The sequence below is a fragment of the Colias eurytheme genome, chromosome 2 (assembly GCF_061535395.1).
Source record: "Colias eurytheme isolate Ceu_HAF_F1 chromosome 2, ilColEury1 Martin Lab GWU primary, whole genome shotgun sequence".
NCBI lineage: Eukaryota > Metazoa > Arthropoda > Insecta > Lepidoptera > Pieridae > Colias > Colias eurytheme.
Genome location: NC_142981.1, coordinates 9442066 through 9460725, shown reverse-complemented (window position 1 = coordinate 9460725; position 18660 = coordinate 9442066). Strand labels below are relative to the sequence as shown.

General features: G+C 34.2%; 2 protein-coding genes and 1 long non-coding RNA gene across 3 annotated transcripts; 2 read left to right on the top strand and 1 right to left on the bottom strand.

Moving 5' to 3' along the window:
- The first annotated feature begins 1488 nt into the window (after positions 1-1488).
- LOC149910601 (uncharacterized) lies at positions 1489-2028 on the top strand. Its single transcript, XR_016457337.1, has 2 exons — positions 1489-1534; positions 1788-2028. It is a non-coding gene; the product is annotated as an uncharacterized LOC149910601 (long non-coding RNA).
- Positions 2029-3048: 1020 nt separating this feature from the next.
- LOC149910600 (endoplasmic reticulum transmembrane helix translocase) lies at positions 3049-11138 on the top strand. The gene is made up of 10 exons (XM_090115408.1): positions 3049-3485; positions 3561-3650; positions 3787-3993; positions 4256-6205; positions 6449-6701; positions 7073-7269; positions 7747-7889; positions 8813-8945; positions 9722-9865; positions 10838-11138. The coding sequence occupies exons 1-10, from the start codon at positions 3219-3221 to the stop codon at positions 10946-10948; spliced, it is 3495 nt and encodes a 1164-aa protein (XP_089971534.1). The 5' UTR covers positions 3049-3218; the 3' UTR covers positions 10949-11138.
- Positions 11139-11299: 161 nt separating this feature from the next.
- LOC149910599 (uncharacterized) lies at positions 11300-12640 on the bottom strand. Its single transcript, XM_090115419.1, has 3 exons — positions 12473-12640; positions 12205-12273; positions 11300-11942 (listed from the first exon to the last, which is right to left on the bottom strand). The coding sequence occupies exons 1-3, from the start codon at positions 12488-12490 to the stop codon at positions 11463-11465; spliced, it is 567 nt and encodes a 188-aa protein (XP_089971545.1). The 5' UTR covers positions 12491-12640; the 3' UTR covers positions 11300-11462.
- Positions 12641-18660: the final 6020 nt, after the last annotated feature.

Genomic DNA, 18660 nt, shown 5'->3' with positions numbered 1-18660 from the left:
ATGGAAACGCGGTCTTAGCCAATGTCTTAGCGCTAAAGCCAGACCATGATAGACAGATAGAGAAAGTTTTTTTGTTTCGTTTTCGAGTAGATGAGTGAATAGCGCTTCGGTTTTAAGTGCTTATTGTTTGTTATTTTTTTTAACGTGATAACGTTTTTAAAATCGTTTTAGTCGGGTGACATGTTCAGAAACTTGTGTCACACCAAAACCGTGCCACGTAGACAGAGAAACCAATAGACAAATTGATAGTTTATGTCGCATTCACACAAGAAAAAGAGCAACTTATGCCGGTGTTGTGTAAAGAAATGAGAGAGAACGATAAAATTTTTTGTTTCACCCAGCGTGCCACTTTTTTCAAGAAAAGAAACCTACTTTGCTAAACAAAGTTTGACAGCTAACTATCGTCTTCCCTAAAAATATAGTTTTTACATGTTCTAAGTTACGTAATTCATGGTATGTTTGGTTTTTAATGATTTAGACTTACTGTTAATACCTTATAAAATAATACCATGGTGCGGTGTAGCGTTAAAGGGTGTTAACCCGCCATTGGTGACGTGAATTTGACTTACAGCGTTGGTGACCCCGGTCTCACGCACCGGGGTTTTTGACTATGAGTTTATCTGTAATTTACGGTTCATGCTACTTTTCATTGGGATAGATATAAAATTTGATCTTTTATTGTCAATAAAACAAAGGTATTTAATAAATCAAATCTCTTTTATTAGCATAAGACAACATCTTTGAAATAACTAAAATTGTCAAGTATTTTAACAAAGTTTTTTTAAAACTCAAAAATAAAGCATCAATCTTAATTATTTAACAGTAAAATTAGGCTTAGTCAGTCTTATGACACTGAAAACATAAAATGAAGTAACATAAATGGTAATACTTCGACCAAAAAAAAAATATACAATACTAAAATCACTCATCTTCAACAGCCAAACAACTAGAGCAAGTTATTGGTACTACGTGCGATCTGGTTCGAAATTATCTGGTTCGAAGTCACTTCCAGATTCACTTTCCGATGACGTTTGTAATCTGTCCTCATCAGATACTGCTTCTTGCAAAAGAGCCTCGAGACGACACTGATTACTTTCGTAAGACATGCTGAAACAGTGTTCACAATTTGAACAAAAAACACGGAATTTCTTGTAAAATATCCATCAAATCTAGCAAAACGCTTACTAATAATAGAATTATATGATTAAACTATAAATTACAACAACAGCTTTATCAAAATAAGTAAAATAAAAAAAATACACAATAACCATTTTACTTACTCAGTTGGTGACGCCGGTCTCACGCACCGGGTTGGGGCCAAAACTCAGTAACGTGCGCCCGCGTCGCTGTCGTGGGGTAGGGGTAGGGTAGGGGGCGCGAAATTAGGCAGCTACTCGAAACCACAGTGCAATTCGATAAACGGTGACAAAAATATTTGGGTTTCTTTAACTGCCCGGTCTCACAGACATATGAGGTCACCAATGGCGGGTTAAAGTGATAGTGGAACGAAAATGCCTGGATTGTCTTTTCACTCGTAAGTATACAACTCTTTATCAGTTTATAGGCCTTCATGATATTTCAGCGTGTTAATATATTGTGTATCACGTGCTGTTGACTTGAATACATTGTTTAAAAACCACAAAAATAACAATTATAAATTTTAACCTAAAAAATTTTGTGTTGCCAACTTTTCTACAAATTGTTACCCACTATTATGGGAAATAATAATATATATTCTGCAGTGTGTATTTAATTAAATATCTGAAATATTCAATGGCTTGTTCCAGTTTTCCTGAACCGGATAATTTACGACAAATTTGGATTGTAGCTACAGGATGAACAGATTGGAAACCAAAACCGAAGGTTAGAAAGTATTACGGCAATCACCACCACCGCGACGCTGCCCCGCCGAAGACAATGGACACTCTTGGTTCCAACTTCCAACATTGAACCGGAGGGACGTAGTTAATTAAGTTAGAGATAATTTAAATGTAATTTTTTTATTACAATAAATTATTATTAAGTAAATTTCGTTTTTTTTTTGCGCGTTCGCGGGTCGGTCAATATAATTATCGTGTGTATCTGTTAATACTTACGAAAATAAACATTCTTTTATTTTTTTTATTTTATTTTATAAAAAATAATGAACAATCGAGTTTTCATCTACATTATCATTACATACACATTTTTATATGGGATTATGATAATGATATATATTATACATACTAGTGGTCCACCCCGGCTTCGCCCGTGGTACATATTTCGCAATAAAAGGTAGCCTATGTCCTTTCTCAGGTATCAAAATATCTACATACCAAATTTCATGCAAATTGTTTTAGTAGTTTAGGCGTGATTGAGTAACAGACAGACAGACAGAGTTACTTTCGCATTTATAATATTATATAGTATGGATTATATAATATATAGGTATGTGTATATACATAATATGTATTACCCATCTAAAAGTAATATGTTTATTATATACTAGCTGCGCTCCGAAAACCATACATACATATGTACATACATAATTACAAACATTTTCTCTTTATAATATTAGTATAAACATGTAAGTATGTAATGTGGATATCTCATTATTATCCACTTATGTTATGTGAATAATGATATTGAGAGATTTGTATCTTACAAATTGCGGGGTAAATTTTCCCTCACATGGTAACCCTAAATATTGTGACGTATTCTTTTTTTATCTCTTTCTGCGACACGCATTGCCGGTGTCTATTGGATTCTCTGTCTACGCCGTGCCAAAACCTCACGAGCGCGATCGCAGGTATAACGAGAGAGAGACGGACCGATCTCCCGTCTCATCTCGAGCGCTGCCACTTGGCTGCCACCAATAAGACGTTATCACGTAAACATCTCGATCGTAAACCTACTTTACAAACAACCAATTTTTTTGGATAAATAATTTATAAGAGAATGTTTAATTTTTAGATTAATTTGGACCACAGATTTGGACATTACGGTCATAGACAAAATGATATTCATGACAAACGTCAAATCTATAATTGTCATCTGTCGACTGTCAATTCGTCAAATGATGTGTTCTCGTGTCACAGGTTATTTGAAATCAGTATTTGTGAATTTTTAATTCATTCTTTGACTATAATTATGCACGACATGTGTTAAGCCATGAACATAGAGATATTTGCTAAATAACTCTTGCATTCAAACATATTGTTTAATACAGAGTTTGAAAAATGGTACTCAACAAGCAATCGTCATTAGACGATTTAGTCCAATACACACAGTTGTTTAAGCCGGTGGCGACTGTTTTACAAGGAACTATATTGCCCTTTTTGATTATTTATCCTATCATTTTCTACTGCTGGATATTTGTATACGGTTTCAATGAGAATTTCGAAGCAGGGTTTGTAACAGTTGCTGTTGTGGCAACTATTCAAATTTTGATTTGCCTTTGCTGTTATTGGAGTGTTCATATACAATGCTTCCTGTCTTGTTCACCAGTAAGTTAAATTATATTAGTTCTTTTGGTATGGCGAAATTTTGATGAGTTACTGAACTATAGGTTATTGTTTCAGGAAACTGATCCTATACGAGCTGAAATTGTTAAAGTAGTTCCAACATCTAATAATGGCTTTCCAGAAATTGTTAGACTACATCATACAAAGGTAATAACAACGATTGCCTTATCTTATATTATAAATTAAATAATTATAATAATTAATGTTTGGGTATTCTGCTATGCTTTAAATAATAACTAGGTATAATATATTGACTAATGTGATTTCATAAATTTCATTTCAGTCAACAAAAAAAGGCAGTCCCACTCCAGATGTATGGTTTGTGTTTCAAAAAAGCAAATATCTATATGATTGGGATAAGAAATCTTTTCACACTGTTGAATTTCCTGTCAACAAAACATATGAAGAATACTTGGAATCTAAGGGCTACTTGGATGATGAGTCTTTGGAAATTGCAGAGAAGGAGTTTGGCAAAAATGAAATGATTATGGTACATTACTTTCCTCTTATATTTTACTAGCTTTCCGCCCGCGGCTTCGCCCGCTTTGTCTAAAACATAATAAATTATGTACTAAAACCTTCCTCTTGAATCACTCTATCTATTACAAAAAACCGCATCAAAATTCGTTGCATAGTTTTAAAGATTTAAGCATACATAGGGACATAGGGACAGAAAAAGCGACTTTGTTTTATACTATCTAGTGATTCAATCTGTAGGATATTAAATCTAAACATGTTCATTTTTCTTTTAGGTGGTACCTGAATTCATGGAACTATTCAAAGAAAGGGCCACAGCGCCGTTTTTTGTATTCCAAGTTTTCTGTGTTGCTCTATGGTGTCTGGATAAGTATTGGTACTATTCTATATTCACTCTTGTGATGTTGGTCATGTTTGAGTGCACACTGGTACAGCAGCAGTTGAGAAACATGGCAGAAATAAGGAAAATGGGAAATAAGCCATACAACATCAACGTCTATAGAAATAGGAGGTGGCGACAAATAATGAGTGACCAATTACTACCAGGTGATATAGTTTCCTTGACACGCTCTGGTAATGATAATTTAGTTCCATGTGACATTGTTTTAATAAGAGGTTCTTGTATTGTTGATGAATCCATGTTGACTGGTGAAAGTGTTCCCCAAATGAAAGAACCTTTGGAAAATGACAAAGACACAAAACAGAATTTGGACCCTGAAGGTGATGGAAAACTGCACATGCTCTTTGGTGGAACTAAAATAGTACAACATTCCTCACCAAGCAAGAATGTAACATCTGCTCTCAAAGCTCCAGACAATGGCTGTATTGGTTATGTTGTACGCAATGGATTTAACACATCACAGGGAAAGCTTTTGAGAACAATTCTCTTTGGAGTTAAAAGAGTAACTGCAAACAACTTGGAAACATTTGGTTTTATACTGTTCCTATTAATTTTCGCAATTGCTGCTGCAGCATATGTGTGGATAAAAGGATGTGAAGACCCTGAGAGAAACAGATATAAACTATTTTTAGAATGTACTTTGATATTGACATCTGTAGTGCCTCCAGAACTACCTATAGAATTATCTCTAGCTGTGAATACCTCTTTATTGTCACTGTCTAAGTTAGCAGTGTTTTGCACAGAGCCATTTAGGATCCCGTTTGCTGGCAAAGTGGAAATTTGCTGTTTTGATAAGACAGGCACATTGACTAGTGACAACCTGGTTGTAGAAGGAGTTGCTGGTGTTAGGGATCATACAGATGCTACTGTAATACCACTTTCAGAAGCACCTATGGAAACTATTCAAGTACTGGCATCATGTCATTCTCTAGTTCAACTTGATGATGGTGTAGTGGGGGATCCTTTGGAAAAAGCAACTCTGAAAGCTGCAGAGTGGAATTTAACCAAGGGAGATGCTGTTGTGCCAAAAAAAGGAAAGTCCCCAGGCCTTAAAATTGTACACAGAAATCATTTTGCCAGTGCTTTGAAGAGAATGTCAGTAGTGGCCAGTTATCAGGTCAATGAAAGAGGTTTTGTAGAATCACATTATATTAGCAGTGTAAAAGGCGCACCTGAAACTATAAAGACAATGCTGAAAGAAGTTCCTGAACATTATGACCATGTCTACTTGACTTTATCAAGAAGAGGTGCTCGGGTCTTGGCACTGGGTTATAGAAACTTAGGAAAATTGAACTCTCAAGAAGTGAGGGAGTTGTCTAGAGAGGATGTTGAATCAGATTTGACCTTTGTTGGGTTTGTCATTATATCCTGTCCCTTGAAAACTGATTCTAAAAAGGCTATTGCTGAAATAGTGAATGCATCTCATTCTGTAGTGATGATTACTGGTGATAATCCTCTAACTGCTTGTCATGTAGCGAAAGAGCTTAAATTTACGCAAAAAGACGAAGTTCTTATTCTGACCAAAGGAGATGATGATTGGAGTTGGAAATCAATTAATGATAATGTTGATCTCTCTGTTCAACCGTTTAAAACATCCAAAGAATTGACTACCAAATATGATCTGTGCATAACTGGGGAGGGGCTTACATTCCTGATTGAGAATCACTATAAGTTTCTATTAGAGATAATACCATCTATAAAAGTGTTTGCGAGATTTGCACCAAAGCAGAAAGAATTTGTTATAGTTACATTAAAGTCACTGGGATATGTGACATTAATGTGTGGTGATGGTACAAATGATGTTGGTGCCTTGAAACATGCAGATGTGAGTAGATTTATACATTATTTATGTCAAACTTCCTTATATACTGTCAGGATAGGAGAAGTTATTAAATAGCAATAATTTAGCATGTATATATGAATACAGATAATTTTAGTTCAAAAATGTGCTAAAAATTGCACATTTTTTAACTAAAATTATCACAATACAAATATTGCCCATATTAACAAAAATTAAGTACCTAGTACTGATTTAATGCCTATATTACTATAATTTATAATTTTTTAGGTGGGTGTGGCCATATTAGCCAACGCTCCTGAAAGACCCCGCGAGAAGCCTCGTGAACTACCACCTCCAGAGCTAGAGATCCGTAGACCACCAGGTCCTCGTGACCCTCGCGCGGAAGCCAGGGCTGAAGCAGCAGCTCGTCTCCGGAGAGCCATGAAGAAGCTAGAGGAGGAAGACCAGCCGCAGATCGTGAGACTTGGTGACGCTAGTGTAGCTGCACCGTTTACTAGCAGACTGTCGAGTATTTTTTGCAGTGAGTTGTGCTTTCTTTTCTGTGGTATTGAGATTATTTTGACTTAAATATCAATAATTATAATCATTTATACACAGTAACGTTTATGTGGCAGCTAACTACCTTAATAATTAAGAGTCTTATTAATAGGGCAGTTTTTCTAAGAAAAAGAGACATTCAATTAACAGCCTGAATGTTATTCAGTCATTTAATAAAATAACTAAGATTAGTTATGATCTATGATCTATGATCCTTTTATTTGCAGTAGTAATTAAGTTTAAATCTGATCACTTCTCCCATTAAAAAAATCGATAAGTGAAACAACTCTACCTCTCAGTTCTAACTATATAAGATAAAGCTTATCAAATTAATTTTAATAATTTCTTTTCCAGTATGTCACATCATCAAACAAGGACGCTGTACACTGGTCACAACACTGCAAATGTTTAAGATCTTGGCTCTAAACGCACTTATATTGGCCTACAGTCAGTCTGTATTGTATTTGGACGGCATCAAGTTTAGTGATACGCAGGCAACTCTGCAGAGTTTATTGCTTGCGTCGTGTTTCCTGTTCATATCACGGTCTAAGGTAAATTTAAATTATTATACTATTTTCCTTAGTATTAAGTGTAATTCATACATTTATTTAAATAAGAACCTGATGAAGTTGAGATTTCTAATAGATAAAAAAAAAAACTCTAAAAAGTAGAAATTGATAAAATTATTTTATTTACAGTTCATCACTTTTTATAGTATGTACATTTATTCTGATATTCATGTAAAATCTTTTATCCTCAAATGAAAGTAACAGTCTAGAATTATGAGTACTTGTTTATTGTTTACAATGTAACCAAAATTTTATAAAATAAATTATGTTTGGCTGTTTGCAGCTGCCTTCTGCCATATTTTGCCAATTGACTTTTATTTCATTTGACTAATTAAATTTTATTCTAGTTAATATTTTTCAGTAATAATAGTAGTAATCAACCACAAACGTATTCAATTGCTATACATTTAAACTGAAAGAAAATATACTAACTGATACTAACCAATGCAATTCTTACAGCCACTAAAACAACTGTCGAAGCAGCGCCCTCTACCGAACATTTTCAACATGTATACAGTAATGACGGTACTTTCACAATTCGCTGTACACTTCGTATGTCTCATATATTTGGTGCGGGAAGCGACGTTGCGATCACCAGACAGGTAAAGAGATATTTTTAAGCTATTGCATAGCTTCTATCGCGGGCCTTGAGCGCGGGGACCGAATCGAGAAATTCCGTAACGAAAAAACCTAACGCTCCCCACTCCGACGGGCACGGAGGTGTGGCTTGAAGGCATAGCATGCAATAGCTTTACCGCGGCAGTCCCCGAGTGCCACACGTCTTTTTATAAATTTCTAGCTCTTCCGGCAAACGTTGTTCTGCCTTACTCTTATCACTTAGGGGTATCAAAAATAGATGATTCTCCGACCTACCCAATAGGGACACAAAATTCATCAGAATCGGTCCAGCCGTTTCGGAGATATATGCTACCTATATAAAATAGCCTAGCTGTGCTCCGCGGTTGTACCTGCAATGCTCCGCTCCTGTTGGTCTTAGCAAGATGATAAAGCCTATAGATAAATGGACTATCTAACACCGAAATAATTTTTCAAATCGGACCAGTAGTTCCCGAGATTAGCGCGTTCAAACAAACAAAAACTCTTCAGCTTTATAACATTAGTATAGATATACATGCTTTAATGAAATTGATGATTCAAAATTATAACATAATTGGACCTTACAACATCTGCCTGTTAAGAAACTATACTTACTAGTTTTCCGAAAAAAATAACATCCTTAATTATTACAATATTTTTTTTACAGGTAAAAAATAATACCTATCTTGCTACAGTGTCCGAAATTACTATCTAAGCTATATGATGTCTCATGACGTAAATTTCTTCAAAATTATGTCATCTAATATTCAATTTAAAAGGTCCAAGAAACAGCGTGATATTTTTGAGGGAATTTACGTCATGCCCTTTAATTATTCACTCATATAATTTACTATACAACCATAAACCAAATAATAATAAAACTATTATACACTTATTATTACTTTTTTGAAAATAATTAATTTTTTAGAGACACAACACCAAAACTGGACATGGACTTGGCTGAAGATGAAGAGCGTCCGTTCCAACCAGATCTGCTCAACAGCACTGTGTACATCATATCCATGGCGTTGCAAATATCTACGTTCGCTATCAATTATAGAGTGAGTCTAATTATTGTGATTGATTTTTATGTTCTATCTAAACTTGCCTTCGGGATCGTTCAAGTATGAACCAGCCCCCCCCCCCCTCCCCCATTTTTATGTACCCCAGTAACATATTAATAACTCAGGCCCCGGTACCACAGAAATAATAGAAAATCTATTGTGTCTGGGACCGATCGGGCCGCTTGGGGCTCAATGGGTTAAAACAAAATCATTTAATTTATTTCATTTATTTCTATGTATGTAAAAATAAAACGAGCCTTGTATGTTTCAAGAACGAGGTCGTATATTTCGGTGAAAAGAAGATGGCAGTTTTCTCGAATATTCAGAAAACTTCATTTATATTCTTCACTTTTTGTGAAAAAAATGCACATCGAGAATGTAGCTTGAAGATGATTCAAAGTAACATAATAACCATTCCTGTGAATGTCTACAGATTAAATTAGAAGACGTCTAAAAAAATTAGCTTGTCCTGCATAAAAATGTTTTTAATCCATACTAATATTATTATAAATGTGAAAGTAACCCTATCTGTCTGTCTGTTACTCAATCACGCCTTAACTACTGAACCAATTTGCATGAAATTTGGTATAGAGATATTTTGATACCCGAGAAAGGACATAGGCTACTTTTTACCCCGGGACATAGGATAGGGATTATCCCGGATATCCCACGGGAACGGGAACTATGTGGGTTTTTCTTTGAATGCGCGGGCGAAGGGTGGAAAGCTAGTATTGAAATAAATTCGATTTCTAAACCCACTATTTTCTAAACAGGGTGAGCCGTTCATGGAAGGTCTGCGCGACAACAAGCCGCTATTGTACAGTATCCTTATATCTGGTGGAGCGGTGTTGGCGCTGGCCGCTGGCGTGTTCCCGGACCTGAGTAATATGTTCGAGATCGTGTATTTCCCACCTGATGTGAGTATCCTATTAATATTATAAATGTGAAAGTTTGTATGGATGTATGGATGTTTGTTACTCTTTCACGCAAAAACTACTGAACCGATTACAATGAATTTTAGCACACATATAGAGGGTAACTTGGATTAACTCATAGGATAGGTTTTATCCCGGAAATCCCACGGGAACGGGAACTATGTGGGTTTTCCTTTGAAAACGCGGGCGAAGCCGCGGGCGGAAAGCTAGTTTTAAATAAAGATGGACTCCATTTTTTACATTCTTAGCAGTACAATTTTCTAATCATTTTTAATTTTGGTCTATGTGAAAAATGAAAATCAAATTAGACTTACGGCCAGTTTCTGTATTGAGTATTTGACGATAAAAACGTCTGAAGTTAAATGCTCTTTCAGCATTTTCTTGTATGAGGCATAAGCTTAATCAAATCAATTCTCAATTCAGAAACCGGTCTTTAAAAGTAAATTTATTACTTTAGCACAGAATACATAATAGTAGCTAAACGCTACAGAACGGACACTCTCCGCCTCCCGCCAAAATTAAACACTTACCTCACCCCGCACGATCATGCTAAAAATGGTCCACATTTTTCTACAAGGACGATACGCAACGAAGATTGACAACATTAATCAAATTGACTTAAAGTAATTTTATTATTTTGGATTTGTGATTATCGTTTTTCGTAGAAAATGGTTAGATGTTGTGCTGTTTACGGATGTATTTCATCAGAAAAACGCGAACTTTTTAATTTACGCTAGTCACCGTGTCCTGTGCCAACTACATATTATAAAGCGTTAACACACACATTTGCAGTCTCTACAGTGTGACTGTCAAAACGATAATTTAGTATGGAGTGTCCGGGGTGTGACTTTAGTATATTGATTATTTTTAGCTATTACTTATGTCTGTCCTTCCTGTCATCATTAAAATGTATCGTGGTGCATATTTAAAGTAAATTATACCTTTTTGTTACAGTATCGACTAATTTTAGTACAAGTACTGATAGAAGACATGCTGTTCGCGTACTTGGCGGATCGCGTGTGTCTATGGTTGTTCGGTGAAGGGAGGGGCTACGTATCTACGTAGCATAGACAAGGGCACGCACACATCGATATTTAAAGAAAATAATTTATTTTATATACATTTCCAAGGGTATGTCACTTTCACACTGTATTGGTGTGAGTGTTTGTGACTACCCGCTCAAATAAGATGTGCATTTAATGTATGGATGTGTCAGTGGTATTTTATTTATGGTAATAAATGTGTAGTTAATTGTCTTGCTAGTTTTATTCACTTCATTTCATGCGTTATGCGTGTATTGGTAAATATAATATACATAAATGTAAATAATATTAAAATAACTGTATGAATAATTAGATAACTACCGGTATGGATTTTAATTTCCTGTTTTGAATAATTAATTAAATAAAAGAAAAGTTTCACGCAATATGTACATATATTTTAATTAATTTAGGGTCATAATTACATAATGCCTACCTTAACTAAACTATTGTTTTCACACATTATACCTTAGCGTTCGACTTTCGGAAAAGCAATAGTTTATTATTGACTATATTGTACATGCCCTGTTGTCTTGCGTTTAGCGTCCGTAGTATCCGTGCCCGTGGCCTCCTAGATTCCATGAGCCGTCAATATGTCCGTTGTAACCGAGTCCATCGTGGGACAAACCGCTAGCCCAGTTGTATTGGTCGTATCCGACGTTATTGTAGTTGTCGTATCCGCTGTTGCTGGTCGCGAAAGATGTCGCGTGTGAAATGGGCGTGTGCGAGATGGGCGCGTGTGAAATAGGCGCGTGTGAAATAGGCGCGTACTGAGTCACAACGGGTTGGACGACTGGTCGGGCGACCTGTGGGTGAACCGCTTGGCCGATCCGTCTGACGATCGCGTTGAAGCCCGATACGGGATCGGCGGTGTAGTCGACTACTCTCACGGTGCCGTCGGGCTCAGCTAGAGAGTATGAACCCCTGACGTAGCCTCCGTCGCGGGTTTCCGACTGGTGCTTGTTGTCACCCGTCACTGGGTCGTTGACGGCGTAGTTGAAATGGTAGCGAGGTACGGCCTGCAAACACAAGTCGTTATAAATCAAATGATTAACAATGTAAGGGTAAATTGCTGTTAAAGTGTATTTATAAAGACAATAAGAATATCTTAATGAGTAAGTACCTACTAATATTTCTGCTCACCATTTGGGATAGTAAAAGAATCTTTAAAATGGTAGGTATTTTTTCTAAGCTTTAACTAAAAAAATATACTTATTTTTTTTAGATTCTTAACTTGAAGCTTATCTACTTAATTAAAATTATAGGATAAGAGAAACTTACATCGTAGGTGGCATATCCGACGTCGCCGTGATATGGAGCTGCTGTAGCCGCAACGACGAGACACGAAAACTGACAAAGAAAACATACTTCAGTAATATAATGCTTAATAAATTAATACGTGCATGTATTGTTCATATTATCCGCATTTTTATGTGTAATTAATTAGGTTTAATGGCACTGTTTCCTTGTTTTTTTAATATGCTATGTTATTAACTTTTCCGATATTTCCACCCGATAGATTTCTGAGAATCTAGTTATATATTCTTACCGCGATAAACAAAAACATTTTTCACAAAATTTCTCACTAGTATCACGTTACTAAACGTACAGTTGCAGTGTGCGATGCTTATTATTTGGTCCGGTTTTATACTAGTTACGGCTCCTCGTTGGTTAATTCCTAACTATCCTTCAGTTCACGCTTATTGACTATTCGTACTACAATATTTTCGTAATATCATAAGTTTTATTTATAACCACTACTTACTTACCTATCATGAATAATTGAGTTGAGAATAGCTGATGCGCATAAGTGGCTCCAGTTGGATTTACGTTTTACTTACCTAGTTACATTTCATTAATGAAATACACAAAACATCCTACTAATATCTTGTTACTTATGATACAATTAAATGTAGTACCTAATAATTTATATTATGGCTCGTATAAATAAAAAAAATTAGAAATAGTTTATTTCGTTTCCAAATTTTACAAAATATGGAGTAGTTAGTAAGTTTAAGAGAAAACCTGTGTCAGGAGGACCTGCTCTTCCTTAACTTATTTTCATGAAAACATTGAACTGCTTATAACGTAATATTTATTTATACTACTTAATTGCTTAAAATTAAAATTTTCCTAGTTTACAAATCTGTGTGGACATTAAATATGCCAATTTCTTTCTTCTCACCTCACCTTTTTTATAACGGAAATTTATTTGAGTTGGTTCTTATTTCTTATTTTATATTTGAGAAATAGATCATATTTTATGAATAGGTACATCAGACATTTTTGGCAATAATTCTGGACATAGTGTTGATATGATTCATGATTAATTTGTAACAATGAAACAGATAATGTGAAGTAATGTTTGATTTATATTCATTATACTTTGAACTGTAATTACAGTATAAACAATTTTGCTTGTCAAGTTTAACAATCCAATTAGTTAATTAGGTTTCTGTGGTATGAAAATGTTACGCAAATATCAGTCAATGAAATTGTATTCATTTATTCGCAAATTAAATTAACAATTTCACAAATCATTTCTTCGCATGTTAATTTAGAATTGAGGCAAGTTTTTAGCGATTCTAAATGTAGCAATGTTAGGTATATTTTCCGGTAGGACGCGTACATTTACGGAGTCGATGATGAAGTTACTACGACTAATGAATTCAATTGTGCATATTTTTGTATAATCGATGAATAATTGTATGTAGGTACCTACCTACTGTCATAATGATTTGCCATATTTGGTGTAATTTACAATACTGGTGGTTATTCGTAGGTTAAAGTAAACCAGCTGGAGTGCAGAACCATATATTACCTAATCTTAAGTTTATTTAGGCGTAATTCATAAAAACATTATGTTTGAAAATGCAGATTTTTATGAGATGTTGAATGTGCAACATATTTTTTTTAAATTTTGTAGCTCATTAAATATCCAATTTTCAGTCTGGAATAGGTAAATGTTGTTTGTTAGTTTTCTTTGGATCAAACTTCTAATTTAACTAGGTAACTACATATTAAAGCAAATTATAATAGCCACTTAAAAACACATTGAACCTAACGAACCATTAATAGGTATAAGGCATAACATTGTCTAATCTTTTTTATGTATTTATTAATTAGTTTATTCAAGGGACACAGTTCATACAACTAAAATAATAAATTCAATAATAAAAAATAATAAATTTCTTTCATACATTTTCAGTTCTTTAGGTATATTATTTGATACGTCTAGTACTACATTTCACAAATTTTCACAATTTGCTCGCATTTAATTCTCTAAAACTATAAATAATTAAATCATAGTACGACGTATACAAAACATAAAGCGGATAATTAAGCAATTTTGCAAGCAAATTGTAATTTATACGATGCAATTGCAACTAATTCGGCTCCTCTCGACCGCCTCATTACCTCTTTTCAGTGGAAACACTCTTTCCACTCAGACTTACACAAATTCACATTTGCAATCAGACCTCGGAGAAAAGTTCGAGCCACCCCGCGGCCGCGCCCCGCTCCACGCCGCCTTTAATTAACAGAAAGTGGTTCATTAGAGCTTATTCATTAAAGCAAGGAGTAATTAGCGAACTCTAATGAATGCTGTAATAATGTAAGAGCGGCCGCCACGGACTGCGCTCGACTTCTAGATTAATCTAGGAGCTGAGTATAATTTAGTAATGGCGTTAATTTATTAGTGATTGCGAGATAAACGATCTATTAAAACTTCCAAATGCCGATGCGACTACATTATGACGTGGTGTTATGCACATGGCACGTAATTAATAAGAAATGGAAATAGTTTCTACTATTAGATAATACTTACGGTAACTATTCGTAATCGATATATGTTAATGAAATATCGTTATTTATTGGAATTCGGAACTAACAAGTATCTACACGTGTTTATGTGGAATGAAATAAACTAAGGATTAATATTAACAGACTTTTATGCATATTTATGAAACAAACTTACACGTTAGCGGATGTTACGTAGAAATATATTATTTTAAATAATATATTATTTAAATATTTATAAGCGTAAATAGCAAAGGATAATGCTAAGAATAGAACTAATTTATTATTTAAGTATGAGTAAATGAATGAATACTTTTGATTCTTCTTGGTCATAGGTATCACTACCACAATATAATTAGGATGAAATTCGAAATATTTTTAAAGAAGGTTGCTACATTGTTTCAGTTCGTGACTTCGTTCATTTATTCACGTACATTTTTCTGCAAATATCATTAAATTACATACACCATCATTGCCACCGAGTCTTGATAAGTGTTCGTGTGTGTAAAGTTTGAAATAAATTACATAAAACATTCAGGCTGAGTTAATAAAAAAACATGTTAAATATTCTAAGTAATCCCTTGTTTTATTTGTAGTATATTAACCACACAACTTAGTCAATTAGTCTAAACAAGCAAGTCTATCCATAAACAGACCTAATTAGGTTGGCCTTTTATTACTCTAGTCTACTATACAACGATAGTTGAGAAAAAACGGCCTTTTATTTATTTAAAATAAATTCACCAACTATTTTCCTACATCTCCATATATCTCTATTAGTACACGTGCCCAATTAGCATAAAGAAAACAGAACAAGGATCTGTAACAGCGGTCCTGAAACGACTTGTTATGTCGTTAGGTAAATTTTCTTGCGTTATAGCATGTTCCGTATGCCTGGCTGGACCGTGGACAAGTATAATGATGTATGCTGAGATTATTAAAGTGTACCTATCATTATAAGTCGTGCATGAAAATACACGGCGGACATATTGACGGCAACGCAAAGTACATATTATATGATGACGTAGTTGTTGTTTGGTTCTGAGGTTGATAAATGATAGTCGATACAATTCTATGAATGTATTCAGTAAAGTACAGGAAGTAGAAAGAAGGATTCGTGTGCGTAGGAGTGTACGTTGGATGGAAATTACTTCCTATCACTAGAACGTTATTTCAATTTCGATCTTATGTAGGTATGTGTTAATGTTTAACGTTGGAAAACTTATCGCGTGATCTGCGTTGCGTTGATTAATTATTATTATTTGCGTGGTTTTATGTTTTAAATTAACGAAGAAAGTTAGATATTATTGTTTTATTAGTCTAATTAGTTAATACAATGATTTTTAAAAGTAAGTAATGCATATCTTAATACATTCTAGAACCTAGATGTATACGAATATGGTTCATATTATATTACATTATAATATAAACGTAATCCAACTGTTAAAATAGCATTAAAGCAACTTATCGAGCGTTCCTCTTAAAATGTCCGTAAGTGTACGATATGTTTTGTAAAAGGGTCAGTAAATAACTAAATAGTAATCTATAAATCAACTGAGAGAATAAGTACCAATTTTTTGACAATATGAAACACTAGTATTTGTCCCCATAGTTTTCTTATTTTATATAGGATTTGAGAATTGATTTTATTGTTTTCATAATATTCATCTTCGATACGTAGCTCTATTCTTATAAGTTTATAACTAGTATATCTTTTATCAGCATCACGTGAAATTACAATGCTAATGGATGATTTATTTATTTTGATATTATGTTATACATAGTTACTTTAGTAAACGAAACGAGGCAAATTTTGTTATTGAATTTTCACGATAAAGTTACGCTATTAAAAGTTCAAAAAGGGATGTTTTTTCCTCTACGTAATAATTTAAATATGTATCTCCTTATTGCAGTAAAAAACATCCCTTAACACACAATTATAATACAACAATGTATCCAGTAGGTATGTATGATTAATCAGGTTTTTTATATTGTAATGATACCATACCTATAATTTATACCAATTATTCAATAAACATTTCTTAAGTTCAACAAAGGGGAAAATGAAATTGCAAAATTCGCAGTATGATACGAGGTTGATTTTATTTGACGAAAAAACAAGTCGATACGCATCGATTCAGCACGTTATTGTAAGTGAATACTAAGACAGGTTCGTGGTAATGAACTTTGTGAGAATATTAAATACTTATGGTCAATTGGATTTGTAATAATATTAAAAAAAGGGCTTGAATTTGGCTTGAATATACCTACTTCTTAAAAAACTAGCTATATTCATCTCCATAGATATTAACTTGTGTGATACGTCGTGTTAGTGTATTTTTATTTCGTACATATCAAAAGATTGGCTTTCTTATGGACGGTGCAAATCGCCAATTATTTTGCTTTGCATGTTTTGCCGCCATTTTTGTGTGGAACAAAAACAACTGTCAACCACTAGAACACTTCCAAAGAACTTGGGTCATCTGCAAGCCGAAGGAAGACGTTAGAAGACATTGGGATTCAATTTAATAATGATGATTAAAAAAAACCTAAGCAACGAAAAAAAATATTAAAAAATATTTTTATTAGTCTTTACTAAAGACTTTGAAGGGAACAAATCTTAATTTTACTTCATGAATTTATAGAAAATATGTGTGAATGTGTGAATGTCGATGGGTATTTACTATTTATACAACAAAGTTATATCCAATTTAAATCGTGAATTATAAAAACAAGCCATAAAATATTTATAACTATGCAATTGAAACCCCGCAACTAATGTTTGCTCACTAATTGAGATTGACCTTTGATTGGCTAGAAAAAAAAAAACATTATTTCTTGCTCCACGTCTAGCCTTCTGCTAACAAGGCAAGCCGCAGGCGACTATTGATTAGTGACCGGCGTTGCACCCATCATTCATTCATAGCGTCCACACGTCACTCAGGCATCGCACCGTTTTTCGCCTATTTTCGTCTATTTTCGCCATTTCGCGCCGGATCGGGGTACATATTTGATGCTGCATCTGCCAGGAAGGAAGCTGCGTTCGGTAATTGGTCCGGCCTGCGGTAATATTATTCGGATCCATTAAATCACGTGGAGATTTAATCTTGCGCTCGTACAATTTTAATGCAAATGTTGATGTATTAAAAATGTATCTTTGGAGCGCAAAATACGAATACAACGTTTGGCTAGAGAACCTGCTATACCTTTATTCTGGTCTGCGTTTTAGTTGTTTATATCATACATTTTTCAACGTTCGTTCGTTCGTTTAACCTCAGAACTTTCGACTGGGTGAAAAACTAGTACCTACCTTCCGGTTTTGGTAGGTACCTACCTACCATTTGAAAGCGGTTTATTTTTTTTTGTTAAAAAATAATAATTATTTCATTAAAACACCTCACCTCTAAGTTGTCATAAAAGCTTTTTTGTAAAATGCAGACACTGTGAACAATTCATTTAGTATGTAGGTAATTTAATCAAACTGCATTTATAAAAGGTTTACCTTTAAACAATTTTGATCGACCATCAATAATGTATTTGTAACACAGACCAACAAAAAGGTAAGTAGGTACCTACGTTTTCTTCTTTAAATAAACATTTACATTTCGCTTTTATTGTGCTACAAACATCGGGAAGTTACTGAAATCGCACAACATTATTTAAAAATGTTTGCGTATTTATTTCCTTTCAAAATATTTATTCAGTGAAGCGATCATACAATGCGATAATCCAATTGTCGCAGTGTCCAAAACTCGTGCTCAATACGCGAAAAGTGCTTTCAAATGGAAAAAATGTGTACATGCTTATTCTATCATTATGTAAGTGTATAGTGTACAATTTTCCTTTATTTTATTTTTATATGCAGTATGCTATTCACAAACAAAAGGTATTCGTATTTTTCAATTTTTTATCATATTCGATGTTGGAACACACTTGTGT

What these genes read in the sequence shown, in the direction of transcription:
- LOC149910599 (XM_090115419.1), bottom strand. An exon ending in TCGGATATGCCACCTACGAT is followed by an intron (nt 11,943 to 12,204) that starts GTAAGTTTCTCT and finishes TTGTGTTTGCAG; the next exon opens with GCCGTACCTCGCTACCATTT.
- LOC149910600 (XM_090115408.1), top strand. Translation starts at nt 3,219, where the DNA reads ATGGTACTCAACAAGCAATCGTCATTAGACGATTTAGTCCAATACACA. An exon ending in TTAGACTACATCATACAAAG is followed by an intron (nt 3,651 to 3,786) that starts GTAATAACAACG and finishes ATTTCATTTCAG; the next exon opens with TCAACAAAAAAAGGCAGTCC. An exon ending in ACGTTGCGATCACCAGACAG is followed by an intron (nt 7,890 to 8,812) that starts GTAAAGAGATAT and finishes TTAATTTTTTAG; the next exon opens with AGACACAACACCAAAACTGG.